The sequence below is a fragment of the Nelumbo lutea genome, chromosome 1 (genome assembly GCF_056320005.1).
Source record: "Nelumbo lutea isolate HS-2025 chromosome 1, American lotus-T2T, whole genome shotgun sequence".
Lineage (NCBI taxonomy): Eukaryota > Viridiplantae > Streptophyta > Magnoliopsida > Proteales > Nelumbonaceae > Nelumbo > Nelumbo lutea.
The window spans coordinates 8,976,998-9,003,742 of NC_142684.1; the positions used below are offsets into that span (position 1 = coordinate 8,976,998).

The following is a 26,745-nucleotide window of genomic DNA, read 5'->3' on the forward strand; positions in this document are numbered from 1 at the left end:
TTTGTGTGCTTCGAAAGTTAGTTGTTGTGGTGCTGGGTGAAACTGATACACATATCAATCATGTTTTTTTTGTGTGTTTTCTTGCTCACATGTGTGCTGAAAGAAGGGTGGTAGACTGCTGATGTCCATGACAACAGTGGTGTGGTGTTGATTATGTTGTGGTGGCTGACATATCTATATTTTTAAATGCTTAAAAGTGAACCCCTAGACCTTGTTGTAATCAGTTCTGCAAAGTGTTCGATGAAATGACTGAGTAATTTCAGTAGTGGTGTGTTGGAGGTAAATGGTCCTACAGTGTGCAGCACAAGTGTTTGATGTGTTAACTGAATGATTTCAGCTTTATAGTGTAGTGTGTAATGTGCAGTTGAAGAAAGTGGGTTGGTGGTATTGTAAGTGAGATAAGTCTTGTGACAAGTGTGAGATTGTGGTGTATATTCAAAGGAGACATAATTGAGATGGCTTCAACTGTAGTTGGGAATGACAACAAAGCAGGCATCATGCTCTCTTCAAATTATCTAAGTGTTCAAATGACATCCATCAAGTTGAATGGTGAGAACTATGTACCATGGGCAAAATCTGTGGAGGTGTTCTTGAAGGCCAAGAGGAAAGTAAAACATGTGAGGGAGGAGAAACCTTCCTCTGATTCTCCTGGGTTCAGTGATTAGGAACAAGATGATGCACAGATAATGACATGGCTTTGGAACAGCATGGAACCAAAGATTAGTGTGAACCTCATGTTCCTAGATACAATCAAAGAGATCTGGGATCATGCTAAAAAGTTGTACTCTGGACAAGACAATACAACTAGGGTATATCAGTTACACCAAGAGTACTTCAATTTGAAGCAAGGAAGTCAAAGCTTAGAAGAGTATTATGCAAGTTTGAGAAACATTCGCAATGAGCTAAATGTGTATCACCCTCTCACATCAGATGTCCAGATCCAACAACAGCAACGTGAATAGCTTGATGTGACTAGGTTTCTTGTGGGCTTGAAGACTGAGTATGAGCCTGTTAGAGCACAGATATTGGGGGGATCAACTCTCCCCTCACTTGAAGAAGTTTTTGCCCGTCGTAAGAGGACATCCATTGAGCCAGTGGAACATTCTTCCTTCTCTGATAGATCTGGTTTGGTAGTGACTAAAGGGAGTAGTCGTGGAAGTAGAAGTGGTGGTGGCAGCAGTGGCCCTCCAAGCAACCGTGGTGGGCACATGTTTAATCGGGCCAGTGGTCGGACTGGAGGCCGTGAGTCAGGGGAGGCCATAGAAAAGGAAGGGGTAATGCTCAGAGAAAATGTACACATTGTGGCTTAGAGGGGCACACAGTTAATTTCTGTTATGATTTGCGTGGTCCACCCAACACTTGGGCTAACCATGTTACATCTAAGAGTAGTAGCACAATTACTGAAAGCCAGCAAACTGCACCAACCCCCTCCACACCCACTTGTGCTTCCGGGCAGGAAATGATGAGTGTACCACAAGCAATATATGAGCAGTTCCTTCAAACAACTTAGCAGAACACAACTACACTTGCCCATTCAGGTATGACTTGTTTAGCTTCCAAAGCCTCACCCTGGATCATTGATTCTGGCGCCTCGGACCATATGTCTGGGACTCCTTATGTATTTTCTTCCCTTTCTCGCACCTCCACATCTCAGAAAGTTACACTTGCTAATGGTTCTAAATCTCCTATTTGTGGTGTTGGTGATGTTGATCTCTCCTCATTGTCTTTAACATCTGTTTTATATGTTCCTAAGTTCCCTTTTAACCTTATGTCTGTTAGTAGATTAACCAAGTCCCTTAACTGTTCTGTAACCTTCTATCCTTCTTCTCGTGTGTTTCAGGGTCTCAAGACGGGGACGAAGATTGGTGGAGGGCATGAAGCCGATGGTTTGTATTACCTTGATGGTGATGGCCCTCCTGTGGCTTTTCAGTCGTCTCTTACTCCTCTCCAATGGCACTGTAGACTTGGTCATCCCTCAAGGCTTTGAAGCTGCTAGTTCCTTCATTGAGTCATCTTTCATCATTAGATTGTGAGTCATGTCAGCTGGGAAAACATCATCGAGTCTCATTTAGTCCAAGAACTGATAGTCGTGTCTCAAGTCCTTTTGTTTTAGTTCATTCTGATGTATGGGGTCCAGTTAAAGTGGTGTCATACAATGGGTTTTTAAGTATTTTGTAATCTTTGTTGATGACTTTTCAAGGATGACATGGATCTATCTTATGAAAGACCGTAGTGAATTGTTCTCTATTTTTTAGAAATTTCATGCCGAAATACGCACTCAGTTTGGTGTTCATATGAAAATACTTCGCTCCGATAATGCCAAAGAATACATCTCCTCATCATTTCAGCAATACCTAGAACATTATGGAATAATTCATCAAACTTCTTATGCCTACACCCCACAACAAAACGGTGTAGCTGAACGAAAAAATAAACATCTTCTTGAAATTGCTCGGTCCTTGATGATAAATATGCATGTCCCAAAGCACTTTTGGAGTGATGTTGTTCTTACATCCAGTTTTTTGATAAATTGGATGCACATGTCAATCCTTGGAAGTCAATCCCCTTTCTTTGTGTTGTTTCCCACTTTGTCTCCCTTTCCTCTCACCCCAAGAGTCTTTGGCTGTGTTTGTTTTGTTCAGCACTTGGGGCCTGGAGTAGACAAGCTAGATGCTCGGGCTACAAAGTGTATTTTTCTCGGCTACTCAAGGACTCAGAAAGGGTACAAGTATTATAACGCTAAGTTTCATAAATCGTTTGTGTGCCCTGATGTCACATTCTTTAAATCAGTTCCTTTTTTCTCCAATGCCAGCGTCTCTTCTTCTCCCTCTGTGGTTCCTCTTCCTGTTCCAGTTGTGGACCCCCTTCCTGTAGTTCCCACTCCTACTGCAGATGCACATCATATGCTGGTTACTACAGAGAGGCCGCCAATTACTCAAGTGTATACTCGCAGAAGTGCTTCAGCTCCTCCTCTACTTCAGCACCTGTCAACAGATCCTGCTACTGCCCTTTCTCCCTCAGATCTCCATCTCCCTATTGCTTTGCGGAAAGGTAAGCATATTTGTACTTCTCATCCCATTTCAGACTATGTTTCCATTGCTCACCTTTCTGCTTCCCATTGCAAGTTTATATCATTACTCTCATCGATTCCCATTCCCAAGACTGTACAGGAAGCCCTTGTCTCTCTAGGGTGGCGGCAAGCCATGGAAGAAGAATTCTCTGCTGTACAACATAATCATACGTGGGAACTCACCACCCTTCCTCCTAGTAAGCACACTGTTGGGTGTAAATGGGTCTATACAGTGAAGCATCTTCCTGATGGTAGTGTAGAACGATTGAAGGCACGGTTAGTGGCCAAGGGCTATTCTCAGTTATATTGTGTGGACTATATGGAGACATTCTCTCCTGTGGCTAAAATTGGTTCAGTTCGGGTGTTGATCTCATTGGCTACTATGTATGATTAGCCTCTCCTACAACTTGACGTCAAAAATGCCTTCCTACATGGTGATCTTGTTGAGGAGGTGTATATGGAGCAATCACCAGGGTTTGTTGCTCAGGGGGAGGCTGGTAAGGTGTGCAGGCTCAAAAAGGCAATCTATGGACTGAAAAAATCTCATCGTGCATGGTTCGGCAGGTTCAGTGAATTGGTGAAGACCTTTGGGATGAAACAGTGTCAGGTTGATCATTCCGTGTTTAGCTATAACTCGAAAGATGGAAACATCTTGCTAGTCGTGTATGTGGATAGTTTTGGAGCAGCTACAGTAGTCCGAACCAGTGAAGAAGGAAGAAGAAGATGAGGAAGAAGACAAGAGAAAGAGAGAACAGGAGGGTTTAGTCGAACTGATTAGTCTTCCATTCAGTCGACCCCCTTGTGTTTATTAGGTTCTAATTACACTTACAAAGACTAAACTGCCCTCACTTAAGTGTGGGGCAGAGTACTCTAATAAAACAGCCACATAAGCAAAGTACTTAACTGACATAAGATTACTAAATTACCCTTATTCGGCTCACTCTAACACTCCCCCTCAAGCTGGAGAATATGTCATATAATCCCAGCTTGTTACATAGATGATTCACTTTCCATGAGTTTAGAGCTTTTGTAAACAAATCTGCCCATTGATCATTCGAGCCCACATGTTCTGTGTTTATCTCTCCAGCAAGGACCTTCTCCCTCACAAAGTGGCAATCAACCTCTATGTGCTTTGTTCTCTCATGAAATACAGGATTAGATGAGATATGGAGTGCAGCTTGGTTGTCACAATACAGTCTCATAGGTTTATCCATGTGAAACCCAATTTCTTGTAGAAGATTCCTCAACCACACTAACTCACAGGTAGTATGTGCCATGGCCCTATACTCAGCTTCAGCACTACTTCTGGCCACAACCGTCTGCTTTTTACTCTTCCACGTCACAAGATTTCCTCCAAGAAATGTGCAATAGCCCGTAGTAGATCTTCTATCATTCACTGAGACTGCCCAGTCTGCATCTGTATACCCCACTACTTCAAGTTTTCCTCCTTTTAGATACCTCGCAATTCTAAGAATTGCATCCCAGTGAGGTATACGAGGGTCCTGCATGAATTGGCTCACCACACTGACTGCAAAGGATATGTCGGGTCTCGTGATAGTTAGATAGTTCAGCTTCCCCACTAGTCGTCTATACCTTCCAAGATCTTCAAATACTTCTCCTGTATCACTACTCAACTTAACATTTGGTTCCATAGGGGTCTCAGCCGGTTTTGCACCTAACAGTCCTGTTTCTTCCAATAGATCAAGAACATATTTTCTTTGGCACAGATTTACACCTTGTTTTGACCTGGCAACCTCTATTCCCAAGAAATATTTCAATGTTCCAAGATGTTTTGTTTGGAAATGGTTTTGCAAAAATACCTTTAATTTGCCAATCCCCAATTTATCACTGCCAGTAATGACAATATCATCCACATAGACCACTAATAGAATCTTCCCAGCTTCTGAGTCATAGCTGAACACTGAGTGATCTACCTGGCACTGCTTCATTCCAAAACTCTTCACCACTTCACTGAACTTCCCAAACCAAGCACGCGGCGATTGTTTCAACCCATAAATTGCCTTTTTCAATCTGCATACCTTACCATCCTCCCCCTGAGCAACAAACCCAGGTGGTTGCTCCATATATACCTCCTCCACAAGATCACCATGGAGAAAGGCATTCTTGATATCAAGCTGAAACAGAGGCCAATCATACATAACTGCTAGGGAAATTAGTACACGAACAGAACCAATCTTAGCCACCGGAGAGAATGTCTCCATGTAGTCTACTCCATACAACTGGGAGTAACCTTTAGCAACAAGTCTGGCCTTCAGACGCTCTACACTACCATCTGGCAAGTATTTCACAGTATACGCCCATTTACATCCCACAGCATGCTTACCAGGTGGGAGAGTAGTAAGTTTCCACGTTTGAGTGTGTTGAAGAGCAGAAAGTTCCTCCTCCATTGTCTGCCGCCAATCAGGTGAATTGAGAGCTTCTTGGACATTGTTAGGTATGGAAATAGAGGATAAAAGGGAAACAAACTGGCGATGTGATGTAGAAAGACGAGATAATGAAACGAAATTGGAAATGGGATGGAGGGTAGAACTGTGTTTACCTTTCCGTAAGGCAATGGGTAGATCAAGTTTGAGGGTTCAACAATAGGAGCCATGAGAGGATCCGCAGATGAGGTAGAAGCTGGAGGAGCGGCCGGTGCCGTTCGACGTGTATACACTTGCCGGATTGGTGGACGTTCGGTGGTGATCTGCATGGGATGAGGTGATGAGTCTACTCCAACAACAACATCTGGAACTGGATCACTAAAAGGGAGAGGAAGAGGAAGTGCGGGTGGAGACGAAGGCGCTTCAGGACTTAAGAAGAAGGGGACTGACTCAAAAAAGGTGACATCAGGACAGACATAGCACTTCCGGGTAATGGGATTATAACACTTGTACCCTTTCTGAGTCCGTGAGTAGCCAAGGAAGACACATTTAATTGAGCGTGCATCTAGCTTGTCTATTCCAGGGCTCAGATTGTGGACAAAGCACACACAACCAAAGACACGAGGAATTAATGGGAATGGAGATAAAGTGGGAAACAAGATAGAGAAGGGGGACCGACCATGAAGAATGAAGGAGGGCATCCGATTAATGAGAAAACATGCAGTGAGTACAGCATCACTCCAAAAACGTTTAGGAACATTCATGTGGTGAAGAATAGACCGAGCAGTTTCAAGAAGCTGACGGTTCTTCCGTTCAGCTACCCCATTTTGTTGAGGGGTGTATGCACATGATGTCTAATGAATAATGCCATGCTGTTCTAAATACTGTTGAAATGAAGTAAGAAAGTATTCACGACCATTATCTGAACGAAGAATTTTGATTGGAACACCAAATTGTGTGCGTATTGCAGCATGGAATTTTTGAAAAATAGAAAACAATTCACTTCTTTCTTTCATTAAGTAAATCCATGTCATTCTTGAACAATCATCAATAAAGGAGACAAAATACTTGTACCCATTATAAGACTCTATTTTGATTGGACCCCAAACATCTGAATGAACCAAAGAAAAAGGACTCAACATATGACTCTCAACTCTTGGACTGAAGGACACACAACGATGTTTCCCAAACTGACATGACTCACATTGCAAAACTGACAAATGACTCAATGACGGGACCAAAATCTTGAGAGCCTTGAGAGATGGATGTCCCAGTCGGCAATGCCATTGTAGAGGAGTAAGCGAAGTCTGAAGAGCAATTGAAGATCCACCACCGTCAAGATAGTACAGTCCACCAGCTTCATGCCCCCCACCAATCTTCTTCCCCGTCTTGAGATCCTGAAAAACACAGGTGGAAGGAAAGAAGGTAACGGAACAGTTAAGAGCTTTGGTTATTTTACTAACAGACATAAGATTGAATGGAAACTTAGGGACATATAAAACAGATGATAAGGGCACAGGAGCCATGTCAATATTACCAACACCACATATGGGAGATGAGGACCCATTGGCAAGTGTAACAGTTTGTGATGTGGAGGTTTCAGAGAGAGAAGAGAATACACCTGGAGTCCCGGTCATATGATCTGAGGCTCCAGAGTCAATAATCCAGGGAGAGGTTTTAGATGACATGCAAGCAATACTTGATTGGGCAAGTGTGGCAGTGGTATGCTGTGAAGTAGTTTGAAGGAACCGTTCATACTCATCACGCGGTACGCTCACCATTTCCCTCCCAGAGGTAGATGTAGATGTGGGATGAGTTCGGTCTGCCGGTTTACTGTCACTGATATCAACCTCACCCGCTATAGCATGATTAGCCCATTTAGAGGGAGGGCCATGTAGATCATAACAAAAATTCACTGTGTGTCCCTCTCTACCACAATGAGTGCATTTCCTTGTAGATTTATTCTTCCCTCTGCCACGACCTCCCCCTGAGTCACGACCACCCCGACTAATCATGGAACTGCCACGGCCTCCTCGGGGAGCATGACCTCCCCCTCTTGTACTATATCCAACCCCTCGAGCTGTCACAAGTGCTGATCTATCAGACTGTGTGGAATTCTCTGTCTGTCCCAAAGAGATTCTACGAAGCCTTGAGAATACTTCCTCAAGTGTAGGAAGAGTAGAGCCCCCCAATATTTGGGCTCTAACTGGTTCATATTCCGACTTCAGCCCCACTAAAAATCTTGTAACATCTAGTTGCTCCCTTTGCTGTTGCTGAATTTTAATATCTGGAGTAAGGGGGTGATAGACATTGAGTTCATTCCTTATATTCTTCATGTTGGCATAGTACTCTTCTAGTGTTTTGGTTCCTTGTTGTAAATCAAAATACTCCTGATAAAGCTGATACACTCTTGTTGTGTTATCTTGTCCAGAATATAGCTTCTTAGCATGCTCCCATATATCCTTAGCCGTATCAAGAAACATGAAGTTGGCACTAATTTTAGGTTCCATACTATTCCACAGCCAAGTCATGATTTGAGCATCTTCTTGCTCCCAATCATCAAACCCTGGAGAGTCCTCCGATGGCTTTTCATCTCTTACATGCTTTACTTTCTTCTTTGCCTTGAGAAACACTTCCACTGATTTGGCCCGTGGAACATAGTTCTCCCCATTCAGCTTAATTGAGGTCATTTGTACCCCTAGGTAGTCGGAGGAAATTACCACATTAGGTTTCTGATCATTGTAGCCATCTCCTATTGCTGCCATTGTACTCTTTCACAGTTGCCTCTAACTTTACTTCTCAGCTACAAGCTGATTGATGTTGTTCACAGTTTGATACTTCAGCACCTATTGCAGCCCCTAAACACAACAGTGGGAGCACACACTTGTTCTTTTTTACACTACTGCTGACTTCACACACCTACGACCCACATAAGCATCACAAGCACCACAACACAACAGTAGGCCCTCTTACAACCACTCAATAAAAAAAAAAAAAATTACGCATCACAAGCACCACAACACAGTCAAACTGCTACACCCAGTTCAGATTTGTTTAACACACTTAAGAGGGCATTACACGACCACAAGGAGCTTGGCAAGGTCACTGCATTCCACCTTACACCACTCGGCCACCTACAGCAGCCCTAACACCACTCAACAACTCACAGCAGCCCTACACCATTCGGCTACTGCACACAGCCCTTTTTAGGGCAACAATGAACCTAGTTCTCTAGGTTCTAATCAGTACTAACTGATTCTTGAAGGGTTCCTACCCATAAATACCAGCAACACAAGAGGACTAAATAACCAACCTTCCTTTGAGAGTATCAGCCAACCATTCACTGCTGAAATCACCTTCCTTGATGAAGAAAACTGTGCGCAGCAGAGAGCAACGAACTGTGATGTCTCAGACCTAGGGCGAACCAGCTCTCTCCATTAACCAACTAGAAACGAAGAGGAGGGTGTCACGAACACAGCTGAGATGCTTTGCAAGCGGAAGCAGGTCAGAAACCTGGCTCTGATACCAAGTTTTGGAGCAGCTACAGTAGTCCGAACCAGTGAAGAAGGAAGAAGAAGATGAGGAAGAAGACAAGAGAAAGAGAGAACAGGAGGGTTTAGTCGAACTGATTAGTCTTCCATTCAGTCGACCCCCTTGTGTTTATTAGGTTCTAATTACACTTACAAAGACTAAACTGCCCTCACTTAAGTGTGGGGCAGAGTACTCTAATAAAACAGCCACATAAGCAAAGTACTTAACTGACATAAGATTACTAAATTACCCTTATTCGGCTCACTCTAACATGGATGATATTGTCATAACTGGAAGTGACAACAATGAAATTGACAGGCTGAAAAAATTCTTACAGGACCACTTCAATACGAAAGATCTTGGGAAGCTAAAGTATTTCTTAGGAATAGAAGTTGCGAGGTCAAAGCGGGGGATCAACCTATGTTAGAGGAAATATGTTCTTGATCTACTTGAAGAAACAGGGTTGTTAGGTGCTAAACCAACAGAGACTCCTATGGAACTCAATGCCAAGTTAAGTGTGGATGCAGGTGAAGAGTTTGATGATCCTGGAAGATACAGAAGGTTGGTGGGAAAGTTGTACTACCTGACCATTACCCGACCAGATATATCATTTGTGGACTGTGGTGAGTCATTTTATGCAACATCCCCGGGTTCCTCACTGGGAAGTTGTTCTGAGAATTGTTAGGTACCTAAAGGGTGCTCTAGGTCGTGGTTTGTTATACCAAAAAAGAGGACCTCTTGAGATAGTAGGGTACACAGATGCTGATTGGGCTGGCTCTATATCAGATAGGAGGTTAACCACAGGGTATTATACCTTCTTGGGTGGAAATCTTGTAACTTGGAAGAGCAAGAAGCAAACAGTGGTGGCAAGAAGTAGTGCGGAAGCAGAGTATAGGGCTATGGCCCATACCTCATGTGAACTAGTATGGCTGAAGAACCTACTACAGGAAATGGGTTTCTCAATTGACAAATCCATGAAACTAAACTGTGATAACCAAGCTGCTGTTCACATCTCATCCAATCCTGTCTTCCATGAAAGAACCCAACATATTGAGGTGGATTGTCACTTTGTGAGAGAGAAAGTGATAAGTGAGGTAATAACTACATCTCATGTGAGCTCAGGAAATCAGTGGGCAAATATCTTTACAAAAGGATTGTCTCGGGGAAGAATAGATTACATTTCTAACAAGCTGGGACTATATGATATATACTATCCAGCTTGAGGGGGAGTGTTAGAATGTTCGAGTCAGGGGTATTTTGGTCATTCTGATGTATCTTATTGAAAGTGAAATGTCTATTGTACCTGAGTTTAAGTTATGTGTCCCATCTTCTATGAGGGACAAAATTGTCTTTCTTGTAACTCAAGTTTTTCATGAATAAAAGTCAAGTGGGTCGGCTAGGAGAGGTACTTTTGTACATCCTCTCTTCTAGTCTGGCCGAAAACTCTTCTCCTCTCCTTTTTCTTTTCTTTCTTCTTTCTTCTTCTCTACTTTGACCTAGAAACAACTAGGGTTTATACACAATATACTAATTTCTTTTTATTATTTTCTTATTTGTTAAGGTTTAATCAATATAAACATTGCTAAATGCTGTATTGAACCCCCAAAGACTTTAAAACCTGAACCATTAAGTAAGGAAGAACTTAAAATAGGCACTACTACTTCTACTACACATTTTCTTTTTTTCTTTTCCTATAACAAAAATAAGGGTTCAGCCCCTATATTTTTTGAATTTTCTTTTCCTTCTTTTTCTTCTCATGAATATGTTGATTTTCTATACTTTAATATTAACTCTATACTTTTCTTATGAAAATTATGAATATTTATTAAGGAAATATGGTTATGGTACCTATGGAACTACCCTAGGATCTATGTTTTCTACATAAAAAAATCCTTCACCTAGGTGACTAGGCGACAAGGCACCCCCCCTATCGCCTAGCCTTGCCTTGGCGCCTTGAAAACTATGATATGTATTTTATCTTTGATGCTAACCTGATGAGAAACTTTGCTTAAACCTTCATTTTATTTATTTAATTTTACACTTGGTTTTCCTGAATCCTGGAATTCTACTGCTTACTCTCTTCTTATTTCAATTATATTGTAAATTTAGCTTTAGCTAACTTCATTTTATTTCTTTACTTCTTGAAGGGTGATGTCTACCCTGTGGAGCCTTATGATGGATTATCAGTGAAACAGGTTTTGGATGCTCATTGGGGTGCCCTCAATGATGAAGATGTAAGAAACCTTACACACCATTTTTAGATCCAGTAATTTTATTTTCTTATTATTTAAAATAAAGTTCTGTTGTGGACATCATAAGTTTTATTACCACTTTTTTGAGGGACTAGGTCCAAGTTGGCTTTGATCTTGGTCAAGTACCAAATTTAGTTCTTTAGTCTGCAGAAAAATGATCTTTTAATACTTAGATCGGGCAACCATTTTGACAAATATGAATTTGCAGCAACTTATATTGTTGGATTCTTCGGTAGTTTTTCTTTTGTTTTTCCGTTATTATTTTTTGGGGGCAGGCTTTAAACAGTTTTTCATGTAATGGAATTATTCTGAATTCATGCTTCTAATAGCCACTTGGATGACCTGTTATTTGGGACAGGTAGCTCCTGATTGAAGTGAAGTCAAAATCCTAGTTGTCAGTTCCTTGAAGAAAATGAATTCTAACACTCTTTTTCTTTCCCCAGTCAAGTGGGCTTCGATCCCACACTCTTTCTATGCTTGTAAGTGACTCTCCTGGAGTCCTTAACTTAGTCACGGGGGTTTTTGCTCGTAGAGGGTATAATATTCAGGTTTGTTTGGTTATAACTTCGGTTTCTTTTATTGTTTTTTTTTTTCATTTTTCCCTCGTGGATTTCTTCTTTGGTTAATTATCATCATCTTCTGCTTTCAGAGTCTTGCTGTTGGTCCTGCAGAAAAAGAGGGCATTTCTCGCATCACAACCGTTGTTCCTGGTACTGATGAATCAATTGGCAAATTGGTTCAACAACTTTATAAGCTTATTAACATTCATGAGGTATGGTGCAATCAATTTATTAATAGAGCCCATCAATTATATTGTTTGAACATATCCATTAGACACCCATATCTTTTGGAGTAGATCAACCTGTAGCATTCCATCATTCCCCAAATGTGGTAATGATGGCATACAATCTTTGTACTCTATTTTCAAAATGCTATTATTTTCTCTGGTAAATACATCAGATGCAGTAGGGTACTGTCCAACTAATGTCCCTTCTAAATAGATGCACTAGGTTAATCTTCATTTGCTCGGAGCTGTCTATTTTCCAATTATAAATGAATGCAACTGCTCAGATGGTTGGGACTTTAGTCCTTCAATGGGACTCCTTGTTTAGTTCCAGATATATGAATATTTATACCAATTATTAAAATGGCTGACATAGCAGGTGGTTGCCTTTCCAGGTTCAGGATATCACCCACTTGCCATTTGCTGAGCGAGAACTGATGCTGATAAAGATTGCTGTGAACACCAATGCCCGAAGAGATGTCCTTGACATTGCCAGCATATTCCGTGCGAAGGCTGTTGATGTGTCTGATCATACAATCACACTTGAGGTTAATATTCCTAATCCTAGATTTTTCTCCATTTTAAATCTTGTTACCTTGACCTGGAAAACGCTTTTAAGTGGTATTTGGTAGTTTGTTAACTCTATGACCATTAACATTTGAAGGTAGAACTCTAGTGCCTGTTTCTAGCCAGCAAACTATGAACTACTACCAAATCAATATAGTTTGAGTAGTACCTAGGAAGCCAATAGTTACCCTCACTTTTCACTTTTCTATTTTGTGAAGACAGACTTGAGTAGTTATATAATAATTGTATCAAGTGAATGAAATGGGTCTCCAAATGTGAATTATGTAATATGTATATAGGTCCAACCCAACCTAACTGGTATTCAACCCAACCCAACCCAACCCAACTCTCTTAACCTGTTTAAATTAAAACAAAAAGATCCCTTCCCCATACTTAGTCACATCAGCCACATTTTATTGCCTTACAGCCACATTTTATTCATTGTTTAGAAAGAGAACTTTATTTTGATGATCAATGGAAAATTTTATTCATTAATGAAAACAAACATGTACGTCAATAGTATTCCCAATACAACTAGTTACAAATTCATCTGAGCATAGCCCCCCGGTACCTCTCCCCAAATTTTTATAATTTACAATTGAGCCCAAAATATTTGACTCCTATTGACCCCTTGCTTGGAAAGAGTGTCAGCCAAACTATTTGCGGAACTTTGTCCCCATTGAAAACTTAGATGAGTGTTTCTTGAAAGCCATCTGAAGCGTTTAATCTCTTTTCTGCAAGTCTATTATTGCATTTGCATCATTTTGTTACCTGCTTATTACAACTTTTAAATCCCATTCAATGGCAAGTTTTTCCACACCCATCTCCGTTGCCTTCTGCACTCCAGAAATTGTTTCCACAAAAATTCTGTCCTTATTGAATCCCCTGCCTCAATTGACCCAGAAAACACTGCAAGCACATGCCCATTCTCATTTCTAAATATTCTTATTGTAGATCTGATGCTAGAAATAATCACTATGATACAGTCAATGTTATTCAAAACTAGAGACCTGCTGTGGTGCTGATACAATCAACAATAAAAACAAAAATCTCCTGGAGGTTAGGCTTGGCATTGCTACAAACCTCTGTAAAAATTCTTCCAAGAAAGGAAGGCCATGATCGGCACATATTAGAGATTGGTGTTTTAGGTGTTAGACGTGAGGCTGTAATCAGTAATGAAGAAAGGAATCTTGGAGAAACAGATTGTGGTGTTGGAAGGGAGGGATGAGTGGAGCTTGTTGTTATTGAGTGGGGTGCTGATGTTCCCTTTCAGCCATGGTTGATGAGAGAGAGAGAGAGAGAGAGAGAGAGAGAGAGACTCGTGGACTATTTTTTCCACTCAGTGGACTAGATTTAGATAAGAATATAGTAGAGGAATAGAGGAAAGGAGAGTCATGGTTGAAAGGAAGTGAGGAGAGTCAAGTTGAGAGAAGAATCAATCATATGTGTTGGCAGTGCCTACAACATGCAAAAAGATAGAACTACCATAATGCTTTGTTCTCTTTATTATTTACAAGTAGGCACATCAACAAGTCAGGTTCGGTATGGGTTTACCTTCACCCTAATCCAACTCTACCTAAATCTGACTCAGCCCAACTAAACAACAGGCATTTCATGACCCCACACTGACCCTATAGGGTTAAACCCAATGCCAACCCAACCTGATCTGTAGCTTCAATTGTTTTTTTTTTTTTTTAAACCTATTTTGAAAACCCAAGAGTCATTTAAGTTTTTATTTGGCCTTCCAATGTGTCACTTCATTGTAAAAGAAGAAAATCCAAAAGAAACATGAAAACGAATCCTAAATTTTGAGGTTATGAGGTTACAAGGCGTGCAAAATTACAAGAATATGTAGGGCTGTCATGACCAGGTAAGCTGGGACAGGAGGACCCAAACCTGATTCGTGTTGAAGAATCTTACAGGGTTGGGTCAAGCTGGGTTTACCATTTGACCTAACCTTGTTGACATCCCTTTTTACAAGACTTCCCCTCACTTGGATGAAGTTGTTGACAATCCACCTGTGTTCTGATAAGAAATCAGCAAGAATAAGAGTACAGAATGGGAGAGAACAGAGAAGATGAGAAGAGAAAGAATGAAAAAAGGGGTGCAATTCTTAAAAATGATCCTGCCACCCCAGTAAATTGCTATTTATATTGATCAAATAAAAGGGCAAAAAGACAGGAATGGCCCTTCTGCCTATAAGACTGGTAATAGGGGGTACTATGAGAAACTCTGCAGGAGATATTTTGTGGGCCTTTAGTGGCCCAATGCAAGCTGCAGACGCCTCAGAAGCTGAAGTCCAATCTCTTCTAAAAGGTTTAAGAATTGCTAAGAACAATCATTTCAGTCCATTAGCAGTAGAAGGAGACTCAAGAATTACTATCAATTGGGCAAAAGACTCGGGAGAGGGTCCTTGGAAGCTAGCTCACCTCCTTGTAGAAATTCACGAGTTATCCTCTTTGCTGAACTGCTCCTTTAGATGGATTCCCAGGGAGATGAATAAAGCTGTAGATGCCTTAGCAAAGCAAGGGTTGGGAAGGGACTTTTTATATAGTGCTAACTCTTTTCCATCTTTAGTGCAGGTCTGAACTTTATCATGGTATCAGAGTCACTGTGACCAAATTAGATCTGCCCAGAATTTTGTTCTATTGCCACTCAGCTTAGGGTGTTACAGTTTTCTTCATCATCTGTTGGAGATAGGGAAAAAGGATGGAAAGGAGGTTTGTGGTGCTTTGTAGGAAGCCCTCTAATTGATGGTAGGAAGGGGACTGTTTCAGGTGGTGTAGTGGACAGTCGAGTGGTTGGTTTGTTGCCAATGTTATGGTGTGTATTCAGGTAGTTGTGTGGTAGTTTTGTGGTGCTGAAAGTGTAGAAATCAGTGACGTTTATTGCTGAAAACTGTGACTGTAGGTGGTTTCACTAGTGTGCAGTGTGGTGAAAAGTGATTTAGAAGTTTGATATACGAAGAAAAAGAGGAATTCAAATATGGGAGACAGTAGTGAACACAAATCTAGTGTTTTGGTTCCCACCGACTACCTGAATGTTCAGATGACTTCTATCAAAGAATTTTGTGCCTTGGGCCAAATCTGTAGAGGTCTTTCTTAGAGCTAAGAAGAAAGTGAAGCATGTAAGAGAAAAAAAACCTCCCATTGGTTCTAGGGAGTATAGTGATTGGGAACAAGAAGATGCACAAATTATGACCTGGTTATGGGATAGTATGGAACCCAAGATTAGTGTGAATTGTATGTTCCTAGATACAACCAAGGAGATTTGGGACCATGCCAAGAAGTTGTACTCGGGACAAGACAATACTACTGGAGTATCAGTTTTATCAGTAGTACTTTAACCTGCGAAGGGTAATTAGAATCTTGAGAAGTACTATGCTAGCATGAGGAACCTTCGTAATGAGTTGAATGTGTACCATCCCCTCACTTTTGATGTTAAGATTCAGCAACAATGGAGAGAACAACTAGATGCAACCAGATTTTTAGTAGGGCTGAAATCTGAATATAAACCATTGAGAGAACAAATACTAGGAAGGTCAGCTCTTTCGTCTCTAGAAGAGGTGTTTGCCCGTCTTTGGAGGATTTTTGTTGGGCCTACAGATAATTCTAATATCTCTGACAGGTTTGCCTTTGCAGTGACAAGAGGGGGAGGCTGTGGTGTTAGAGGTGGAGCTCAAGGAGTTCAGCCTGGTCATAGTGGTAGTAGTGGATCCATGTGTTGGAGGTTGAGATTTAGGGGGAGCTCATGGCAGAGGATGTAGTAATGGTCTGAGGAGGTGTACACCTTGTGGTATGGAAGGGCACACCAATAACTTTTGTTAAGATTTGCATGACCCACCTTCAACTTGGGAAAATCATGCAATGGCCAGTGATGGTAGTTCAAGACAGGATATCCGACAAGCTGATCAGATGCCCTCTACATTATGGATGTCTCCACATCATCATGGCCCCATTCATAGTGGGCAAGACAAAGACCCGACCACATGCATCCGATCGACGATAGGTTCAAGTTATAATTAGGAAAACTGTCCAAGGGTCATCTGGCTATTTATGTGACCTTTTAGTGGTTCCCACAAAAGTTTGTAAGCATTCCCACCTTGGGGGCATATGGCATTGCATCAACTAGCTTTACATCATCCGACATTGCATCATCATTTCAAAAATAAAAAAATCAAATGTTTTTCAAAATTAAAAGGGTAAATCTCTTAAACTACCCCTACTATTCATGAAATTAACAAACTGTACCCTTACTGTTTAATATAGTCTTAAAGTGCCCTTACTGTTTCTAAAAATTGACATCGCCATTAAGTGCTAATGGAAATAAGCGAAATGTCGAGTTTGCCCTCCATTATTCCTCAAATTTCAAAATAAAACGCAATCAATGGGCAGTCGGCCATGGAAAGAGCCTGACGTCTGGAGGCTCAACTTTCCCCGTCGTCGAAACTAATTCCTTCCAATGGCAGGAAGAACAGGCCCTTCGGTTCTTCCCCAGTTGAAGTTGAAGCATTTTGTTTGGTTATGAGACAGTTCTTTCCTTTGATCCTTTTAAAACAATTCTCTCTTCTTCCCTAGTTGAAGTTGAAGCATTCTGTTTGGTTCTAAGACAGTTCTTCCCTTCGGTCCTTTTGGAAAAGGCAAAGTTGTTAGCCAGAAAAGAGAGTCGTATGCTTGTCCAGTGCTTGCCATCTAAAACACTGATGCTTGACCTCTTGCAACAAATTCTGCTTTATGAGGTGTTACAATAGAAAATCCAGGTGTGCTAATGCTAAAAGCATCTTCATCGTACTTTGAATAATTTAATTAAAAATATTCATCTATAATATATTTAATCGTTGAATACTGATAGTGCCCACAGTAGTGCTTCTTTTTCTCTAATTAAAAATTTGATCTCCTTGTTTCCTTTTCTACATTAACATTTTAGAAAGCAGCAGGTCACTTTTTGCGGTGCCGGAATTTGCTTGTTTCTTTTTCCTTAGTTTAAGCTCTTTTCTGTTTGTTTGAGTCTAAATGAAGGAAACTTCAAACTATATACCTGCAGCTCCGATTCTCTTGCCTAATGAGTAGTTAATCAACAAACAAGATAAAGGTTGTTTGCAGAAAGGCCATTGTACCTTTACATCCAAAGTTTGCAGAGAAGGCACCCGTACTTGCTTTCTTAAACTACCCTTGTCTGGCATGGCAGGCAACATGGTTGCAGAAAGAAACATCAATCTTCCTCTTCATCTCTCTACTCTCTCTCTAAGAAAGCACCAACAATAGAGGCATAGGAACACCAAGATCTCACTCTATGATGCCTTAATCAGTAGAATAAGCTAAGAAACTTATTTTGCAATCTTCCAAGATAGGCTTCGTGTGAAGTCCTGCAACAGAACCCTTCTCTTTGACCCACTCTTCTTCGCTTGGACTGTTGTTGTAACCTTGGATTGTAAGAGATATCCCTCACAATAATCGATAAAATGGGCAACCATCTTCTGTGATTCTTCAACAAAGTCAATTACTATCTACATGATCGGCACCAGACATGGGGATGGTGGTTGGGGAGAACGAGTGTAGAGGCAGAAAACAAGTGATTCCCATGGAGCCAAGCAGCCTATGGAACCCATGAATTCTGATCAGTGAGAGGAAATCGAAGATTGAAGCTTGGAATAAGAGTGGAATCTAAGAAGAATGAAGATGCAGAGCATGATGGAGAAGAGACACCCCTTTCAAACCTTTTTGATAGAAGACTAACTCTACCCTTAGTGGGAAGGATCCTTAACTAGGTCAGACCGATCCATCCTAGAAGACGTAGACGAATTTGGATTATGAGGGGTGGACTTGATTAGATCAGCAACGGTGGGTATTGCGAGATGACGGTTTTGGGTATTTGGCATTTGGGGAGAAGGGATCAATAGAGATCCATTTCCGTCTTCCACTCTTGATGATCCCTTAATTGTGAATTGTTGAGTTTTTTTTTTTTGTTTTTGTCTTTGTTCCGTCTGCCACTCTTAATGAATCCTCAACTACGAAATGCTATCCTCCAAATGCAAAGCCTGTGATCTTTCAAAATATTCGATTATTTGGATGGTATTGAGTTGCAGAGGGTTTTGACACGATGGCAATCTATGAAATCAGTGAGAGGAAATCGAAGACAGAACAATGACAAGCTTTTGCGTTCCAATAGCGGCAGTGATGTCACATGTGAACGGAGTGTGACGAAAAATTAACGACAAGGGGGGTTTTAGACAATTGTCAAAAAACTTAAAGGTATTTTAAGACAATATGTAAGTAGTAAGGGTACAGTTTGTCAATTTCGTGAACAAGTAGGGGTAGTTTAAGAGATTTTCCCAATTAAAAAACAAGAAATTTAAAAATCACAAAAAAAACATATAATTATTAAAAAATTGTTATGAAAATTCTAATGATTAAGGATTGGTTTTGTCTTCTAACCCCAGGAATGGTCCAAGTGATAAGCATAGTTATACGTCTAAAGGACTAGCAAAATCATTTAACCGGCACAAAGAGAGGTCTTGAGCAACAAAAGATGAAATTGAGACCATCAACCTTGGTACCAAGGACGACCCTAAGGTGGTCAAGATAAGCACTACATTGTGCATGGAGGAGTGAGAATTATGGTTGCACTATTGGAGGAATTCAAAGAATTATTTGCTTGGTCATACAAAGACATGGTCGGCCTCAACACAAACATAGTGGTGCATAGATTGTCTATCATAGGAGCAAAACCGATAAGGCCGACTAGAAATAAGAGAGAAGAGGAGAAGAGAAGAGAGATTGGTAACAAAAGAACAATGCTGGCGGCGCCAGCTTGTATTAATATTTATAGGGTGTCTAAAATAAAAGGGAAAAAGACCCTTATGCCCCTGATGTAAGTAAAGTAATATAACAGAAAATAAAAAGACTTTGGTTCCAAACACTCCCCCTCAAGTTGGAGCATAGATGTCAATCATGCCCAACTTGTCACACAAATCATTATGCCGCACATGTTGAAGACCCTTGGTGAAGATGTCTCCAAGTTGTTCCTCTGAGCTGACATATGGAGTGCATACTTCTCTACTCACAAGTTTTTTTCTAATAAAATGCTTATCCACTTCAATGTGTTTCGTCCTATCATGGAGGATTTGATTAGCAACTTTATTGTAACAATAGAGTGACATGGGGTTGTTGATTGCAAAGCCTAGTTCACCTAGTAGGTCTATTTTCCACATGATTTCAACAACTCCAAGAGACATAGCCCTGTATTTTGCTTCAGCACTGGATCTAGCCACCACACTTTGCTTCATACTCTTCCAAGTGACCAAGTTACCTCCTACAAAGGTACAATACCCACTAGTAGACTTTCGGTCATCGACTGCCCCTGCCCAATCAGCATCAATATATACTTCCACCTTTAGACGACCATGTTTTTGGAACAACAAACCAACTCCTGGAAATTTCTTGAGGTACCTAAGGAGATTCTCTCTACGGCTTCAAAGTGAGTTGTCTTAGGGTTGTGCATGAACTGATTAAGGACACCCACTGCGTAAGCAATATCAGGTCTGGTCATAGACAAATATAAGAGTCTCCGTACAAGTCTCTGAAACTTCTTCACATCTTTCCGTTGGGAACTAAAGATGCCCTTTTGAGAGCGGGCAACTTCAATTCCAAGGAAATAACGTAAGGGTCCTAGTTCTTTCACCTCAAATTGAGTGGCTAAGAATTTCTTTAGTTTCTGTATTTCGGTCTCCCAGTCTCCTGTGATCACTATGTCATCCACATACACAATTAAAGCTGCAATTTTCCCTTCACCTTTCTTCACAAATAGTGTAGTCTGGTTGGCATTATTGGAACCCCATCTGTTGAATTGCTAAGTGGAACTTACTAAACTAGGCCCAAAGTGATTGTTTCAACCCATATAAATATTTTTTTAACCTGCACACTTTCTGCTCATTGCTTTTGGCACAAAAACCTGGAGGTTGGGTCATGTACACTTCCTCTTTTAAGTCACCATTCAAGAAAACATTCTTAATGTCCAATTGGTGAAGTTCCCAGTCAAGATTTGCTACCAATGAGAGAAGAATCTTGATAGAGTTCATCTTGCCTACTGGAGCAAATGTCTATGCATAATCCACTCCATATACCTGTGTAAAACATTTTGTCACCAGTCTGGCCTTGTACCTTTCAACAGTGCCATCAACTTTGTGTTTCACTATGAACACCCATTTTTATCCCACTGGTTCCTTCCCTTCAGGAAGATTCACCAACTCTCAAGTGCCATTTTTATGCAATGCATCAATTTCTTCCTTTATTGCATCCGTCCATTCAGGTTTGGATAAAGCTTTTGCCACATTCTTAGGAATAGGGACTGTCAATAGATGAGAGGAGTGCACAATAAGAAGGTGAAATATGGTCATAGGACACAAAGTGTGCGATAGAATGATTAGTGGTATAGGATCTAATACCCTTTCTCTTAGCAATAGGAACATCAAGATCATTAATGACAGGGGAATCAACATTGAGAGGATCAATCATATCAATAGGAACAAGTACACCCGGATGATGAGAAGGGTCTACCTCCGGAGAATCCGATGATGTTGGTTGCATAGTGTCAAGTTTCATGGCTCTTGAACTCTACTGGATTTTGTGGCGATGAAGACATGGAATGGAGGAGGATCAGGAAGAGGAGGTAGTTGAGTTTGAGCCTTGGTGTTTTTTCTCCCCAACCCTACTCTCCCCTTGAGGAGAAACAAAGAGGAAAGGTTAATTCTCAAAGAAGGATACGTCTATAGAGACATAGTACTTGCGAGAGGTGGGATCATAACAACGATACCTCTATTGAGGCAAAGGGTAACCAAGGAAAACACAAGGAATAACACGAGGATCAAGTTTACCCCAAGTAGGGGACAATTTATGAACAAAGCAACGACACCCAAAAACACGCATTGGAATGGGGGACAACGGAGCTAAAGGAAACAAAAGCTGATGTGGGGCCTTATACTCTTGTAAGCGAGATGGCATAGGGTTGATGATGTACGTAGCACACAGAATAGCATCTATCAAAAAACGTTTCGGAGCATTCATATGGAGTAATAAGCCACGAGGTTCGAGAAGGTGGCAGCTCTTCCTTTCAACAACACCGCTTTGTTGGGGTGTCCTAGCACAAGAGCTTCGTTGAAAAGATCCACTCAAAGCAAAGAATTTCGTGAGATCACTATGGAAGTATTCCTTTGCATTGTTTGATTGGAAAATATGAATTTTAATTTGGAACTGAGTGAACACCATGCGTTGAAAGTCTTTCACAATTTTACTATATATAGGGTGACAGAAATAACAAGGGAAAAGACCCTTGTGCCCCTGAGTACAATAACAGACATAACATAAATAAAAAAACGAAATAAAAAAAACACTTTAATTAGCCAAACAGGCCCTAACATCTGCAACTAAGTTATTTTAACATTATTCCAACACTCCCCCTCAAGTTGGAGCATAGATGTCAATCATGCCCAACTTGTCACACAAATCTTTGTGCCGCACATGATGAAGACCTTTGGTGAAGATATCTGCAAGGTGCTCTTCCGAGCTGACATATGGTGTGCACACTTCTCCACTTTCAAGTTTCTCTCTAATAAAATGCTTGTCCACTTCAATGTGTTTCGTCCTATCATGCAGAATTGGATTAGCAGCAATATTGATGGCATCTTTATTGTCACAGTAGAGTGACGTAGGATTGCTTACTGCGAAACCCAGTTCACCTAACAGATTTCTTATCCACATGATTTCCATAACCCCATGAGCCATCACTCTATACTCTACTTCAGCACTAGATCTAGCCACCACACTTTGTTTTTTGCTTCTCCATGTGACAAGGTTTCCTCCTACAAAGGCACAATAACCACTGATAGACTTTCGGTCATTGACTGCTCCTGCCCAATCTGCATCAGTATATACTTCCACTTTTAAGTAACTGTGTTTCTGGAACAACAAACAAGCTCCAGGAAACTTCTTGAGATATCTCAAGATCCTCTCTGCAGCCCCAAAGTGAGTTGTCCTCGGGCTGTGCATGAATTGACTAAGGACACCCACTGCATAGGCAATATCAGGCCTGGTCATAGACAAATACAGAAGTCTCCTCACGAGTCTCTAGAACATCTTTACATCTTTCAAAAACTCTCCCTGACTGTCTCCCAGATGGTGATTAGGTTCAATAGGTGAATCAAATGGTTTTACCCCCAACTTGCCTGTATCTTCTAGTAGATCTAGTACATACTTCCGTTGGGAAATAAAAATGCCCTTGTGAGAGCGGGCAACTTCAATTCCAAGAATGTATCATAAGGGGCCTAGATCCTTCACCTCAAATTTAGTGGCTAAGAATTTTTTTTAGTCTTTGGATTTCAGCCTCCCAATCTCCTGTGATCACTATGTCATCCACATACACAATAAGAGCTGCAATTTTACCTTCACCTCTTTTTACAAACAGGATATGATCTGATTGGCATTGTTTGAATCCCATCTGTTGGACTGCTAAATGGAACTTACTATACCAAGTCCGAGGTGATTGTTTCAACCCATATAGGGACTTTTTTAACCTGCACACCTTTTGTTCACTGCCTTTGGCACAGAACCCTAGGGGTTGGGTCATGTACACTTCCTCTTCCAAGTCACCATTCAAGAAGGCATTCTTGATGTCCAATTGGTGAAGATCCTAGTCAAGATTTGCTGCCAAGGAAAGGAGAATCCGGATAGAGTTCATCTTCGCTACTGGAGCAAAAGTCTCTGCATAGTCCACTCCATATACCTGTGTGAAGCCTCTTGCTACCAGTCTAGCCTTGTACCTTTCAACAGTTCCATCAGCTTTGTGTTTCGTTGTGAACACCCACTTGCACCCCACTGGTTCCTTCCCCTCAGGAAGATCTACCAACTCCCACGTACCATTTTTGTATAAGGCATCAATTTCTTCCTGCATTGCATTTGTCCATTCAGGTTTTGACAAAGCTTCTGCCACAATCTTAGGGATGGGGACACTATCCACAGAAGAGAGAAAGGCACGATACGAAGGTGAAACATGCTCATAGGACACAAAGTTACAGATAGGATGATTAGTTGTACAAGATCTAACACCCTTTCTCTTAGCAATAGGAATATTAAGATCATTGGGGACAGGTGAATCAACATTTAAAGGAGCAAGTGTACCTGGCTGATGAGACGGATTTGCCTCGGGTGAATCCGATGATGTTGGTTGCATAGTGTCCGGCTCCACGGTTCTTGAACTCTGTTGGCTCTTATGGCGACGATGAAAAACCCGGAACGGAGGAGGATCGGGTAAAGGAGGTAGTTGAATCTGAGTCGTCGCCTGTTTCTCCTCAACCGTACTCTCCCCCTGAGGAGAAACCAAGAAGAACGGTTGACTCTCAAAGAATGAGACATCAATGGAAACATAGTACTTGCGGGCAATGGGATCATAGCAACGATACCCCTTTTGAGATGAAGGATAACCAAGAAAAACACAAGGAATAGCCCGAGGGTCAAGTTTACCATGAGTAGGTGACAGGTTGTGGACAAAACAACGACACCCAAAAACACGCATCGGAATGGTGGATAGCGGGGCTGTTGGGAACAAGAGCTGATGTGGGGCCTTATACTCTAGTAGTCGAGAGGGCATGCGATTGATGATATATGTCGCACACAATACTGCATCCATCTAGAACTGTTTTGGCACATTCTTATGAATTAGCAAGCCACAAGCAACTTCGAGAAGGTGACTGTTTTTTCGTTCAGCCGCACCATTTTGTTAGGGTGTCCTGGCACAAGAGCTTCGCTGAAGTGACCCACTCGAAGCAAAGAACTTCGTGAGATCACTATGGAAATATTCGTTTGCATTGTCCAACTGGAAAATATGAATTTCCGTTTGGAACTGAGTGAACACCATGCGTTGAAAATCTTTCACAATTTGTGGCACTTCATCTCGAGATTGCATAGGGTAAACCCAAGTGTATCGAGAATAATCATCAATCAAAGTAACAAAATACTTATAGCCAGCCGCAGTAGGTAGAGTAACAGGGCCCCAAACATCAGAATAAACAATATGAAATGGAAATTCAGATCTTTTATTTCTTAAAGGTAAAGAACTTCTACAATGCTTACTCAACTGACAAGTTTCACACTGTAACTGACTCACTGACAAGGACTCAAACAACTTTGGGAGCATAACTTTTAACGACTCAATAGAAAGATGACTTAAACGACTATGCCATAAATATGCCTGACTCTCACTTGACAAACTTGTGGACTCAGTCGCCAGCATTATTCTCCAACACGTAGAGACCATCCACCATGCTTCCTCTACCAATCGTCTTTCCCGAGGTCAAATCTTGAAACACACATGAAGACGGAAAAAAGGTGATTGAGCAGTTCAAAGACTGAGTAATACTACTAATGGACAACAAATTAATAGGTAATTTTGGAACATGCAGGACATTAGGAAGAGTAAGGCCAAGTGGGAGAGATATGGTGCCTCAGCCAGCTATGGTAGAAAAAGAACCATCAGCCAGTCTTACCTTATCTCTCCTAGAGAGAAGGTTATATGTCTGGAACAAATTTGACTTACCAGTCATGTGATTTGAGGCTCCGGAGTCAATAATCCAAGGTGAATCAGTAGTATGAGATGACACATGGAAAACTTTGGCATTACCTGATGTAGACGCAAATGAGGTAGAAGGAGTAGGCTCAGAATCCACCTGGCGGAGAGTCCTACCATACAATTCCAGATGTTCACGGAAGGAGTTGATAATATCTTCCTTAGGGTCAGAACCGGGATGTCTCTCCTGAGTTACGGAAGGACTAGTCTTTGTCGATGCCATATTAGCTGAGTTATACCTTTTTTGATTCTGCTGGCCTGGTTTCTTGCCCTGATCCGGTGCTGACTTCTTACCCAAATCCTGTCACCCCTTTTAAAGCCACCTCCGACATTTGTATATGAATTTCCCCAGATTGCTAGGGCAACTGACTCCCCTTCTACACCATTCATCACACTTCTTCTGCTTTCTTCTGACTGCACCAAGGCATACACCTCTTGGACTAATGGCAAGTCTTTACTACCCAAGATCTGTACTCTGATGGACTCATATGACGAATTCAGCCCTAGGAGGAAGGCAAACACACGTTGCTGTGATACAAGTGACTTATAGGCCTTTGCATCTTCATCACACTTCCATTTCACATTCTGATAGTGATCAAGTTCTTTCCTTATTGATGTCAAATCAGAATAGTACATCAAGAGACTCCTCTGCCCCCGCTTGCAATTAGAAGATTCAGCTTGTAGTTGATATATCTTGGCATAGTGTCTCTGTTCTGAATAAGTGGACTTCGCTTGTTCCCATATCTCACAAGCAGTTTCAGCCCACATAAAAGTCTTCCTTACTCGTGGCAACATTGAAACCAAGAGCCAAGACATCACCATATTGTTCTTTTGGTTCCACCTATCATGCTCAGCACTTCCATACTTCGGTTCCTTTACTCTTCCATTGATGTATCCTATTCGCCCCCTAGCAGTGATGTAGAGTTTTATCCCCCTAGACCACTCAAGGTAATTCAGACCATCAAAGGGAATGACAGCCATGGGAAAGCTCATATCCATTCCCCCACTCCCTCCATTGTGGCTCCTTGAGATCTCTGAAGTAGCAGAATTCTTAGTCGACATGGTCAAGCAGTTAATCAGTCCCAAACACCGGACTTAGGACCCTTCCTTACTCCACAAAACAATGCTCCACTCAGTTCACACCCACAGTCGGGTTTACCAACCAGATTGAGCACAGGCAGTACCAAATTCTGGACAAAAACTGAGGTAATATTCGGCAGATTTCAGGCCTGTATAGTTTTATCAGTCCCCACCCACCAGAATTCTAGAATGTCTAACAACTACTAATCAGCAGGAGAGATCCTTCTTACTTATAGTCAACTCAAACCATTGAGAAGATAGGTCAACATTGACCTACAGTTGTCTTAACACATGAACAGGATCACACGATCCAGGAAAACTAGGGTTACACAGGTTCGTCAGCATTCGGTCGCCCCAGATTCATAGGGTTTTCACTCGGCACATGACCAAGGAGAGTAAAGAAGAGAAAAAATAGGGAGAACTGTACCAATTGTAGCTATTTTGTAGTCCAGAATCAGATTT

General features: G+C 41.3%; 1 protein-coding gene across 1 annotated transcript in view; it reads left to right on the forward strand.

Annotated features, from left to right (window-relative positions):
- The window catches only part of LOC148873430 (acetolactate synthase small subunit 1, chloroplastic-like), a 117,384-nt gene that overhangs the window by 70,829 nt on the left and 19,810 nt on the right, over positions 1–26,745 (forward strand). Inside the window, exons 7-10 of the mRNA XM_088961266.1 lie at positions 11,133–11,219; positions 11,681–11,785; positions 11,887–12,009; positions 12,417–12,569. Coding sequence (XP_088817392.1) covers positions 11,133–11,219; positions 11,681–11,785; positions 11,887–12,009; positions 12,417–12,569 — 468 coding nt within the window. The remainder of the gene's footprint in view (positions 1–11,132; positions 11,220–11,680; positions 11,786–11,886; positions 12,010–12,416; positions 12,570–26,745) is intronic.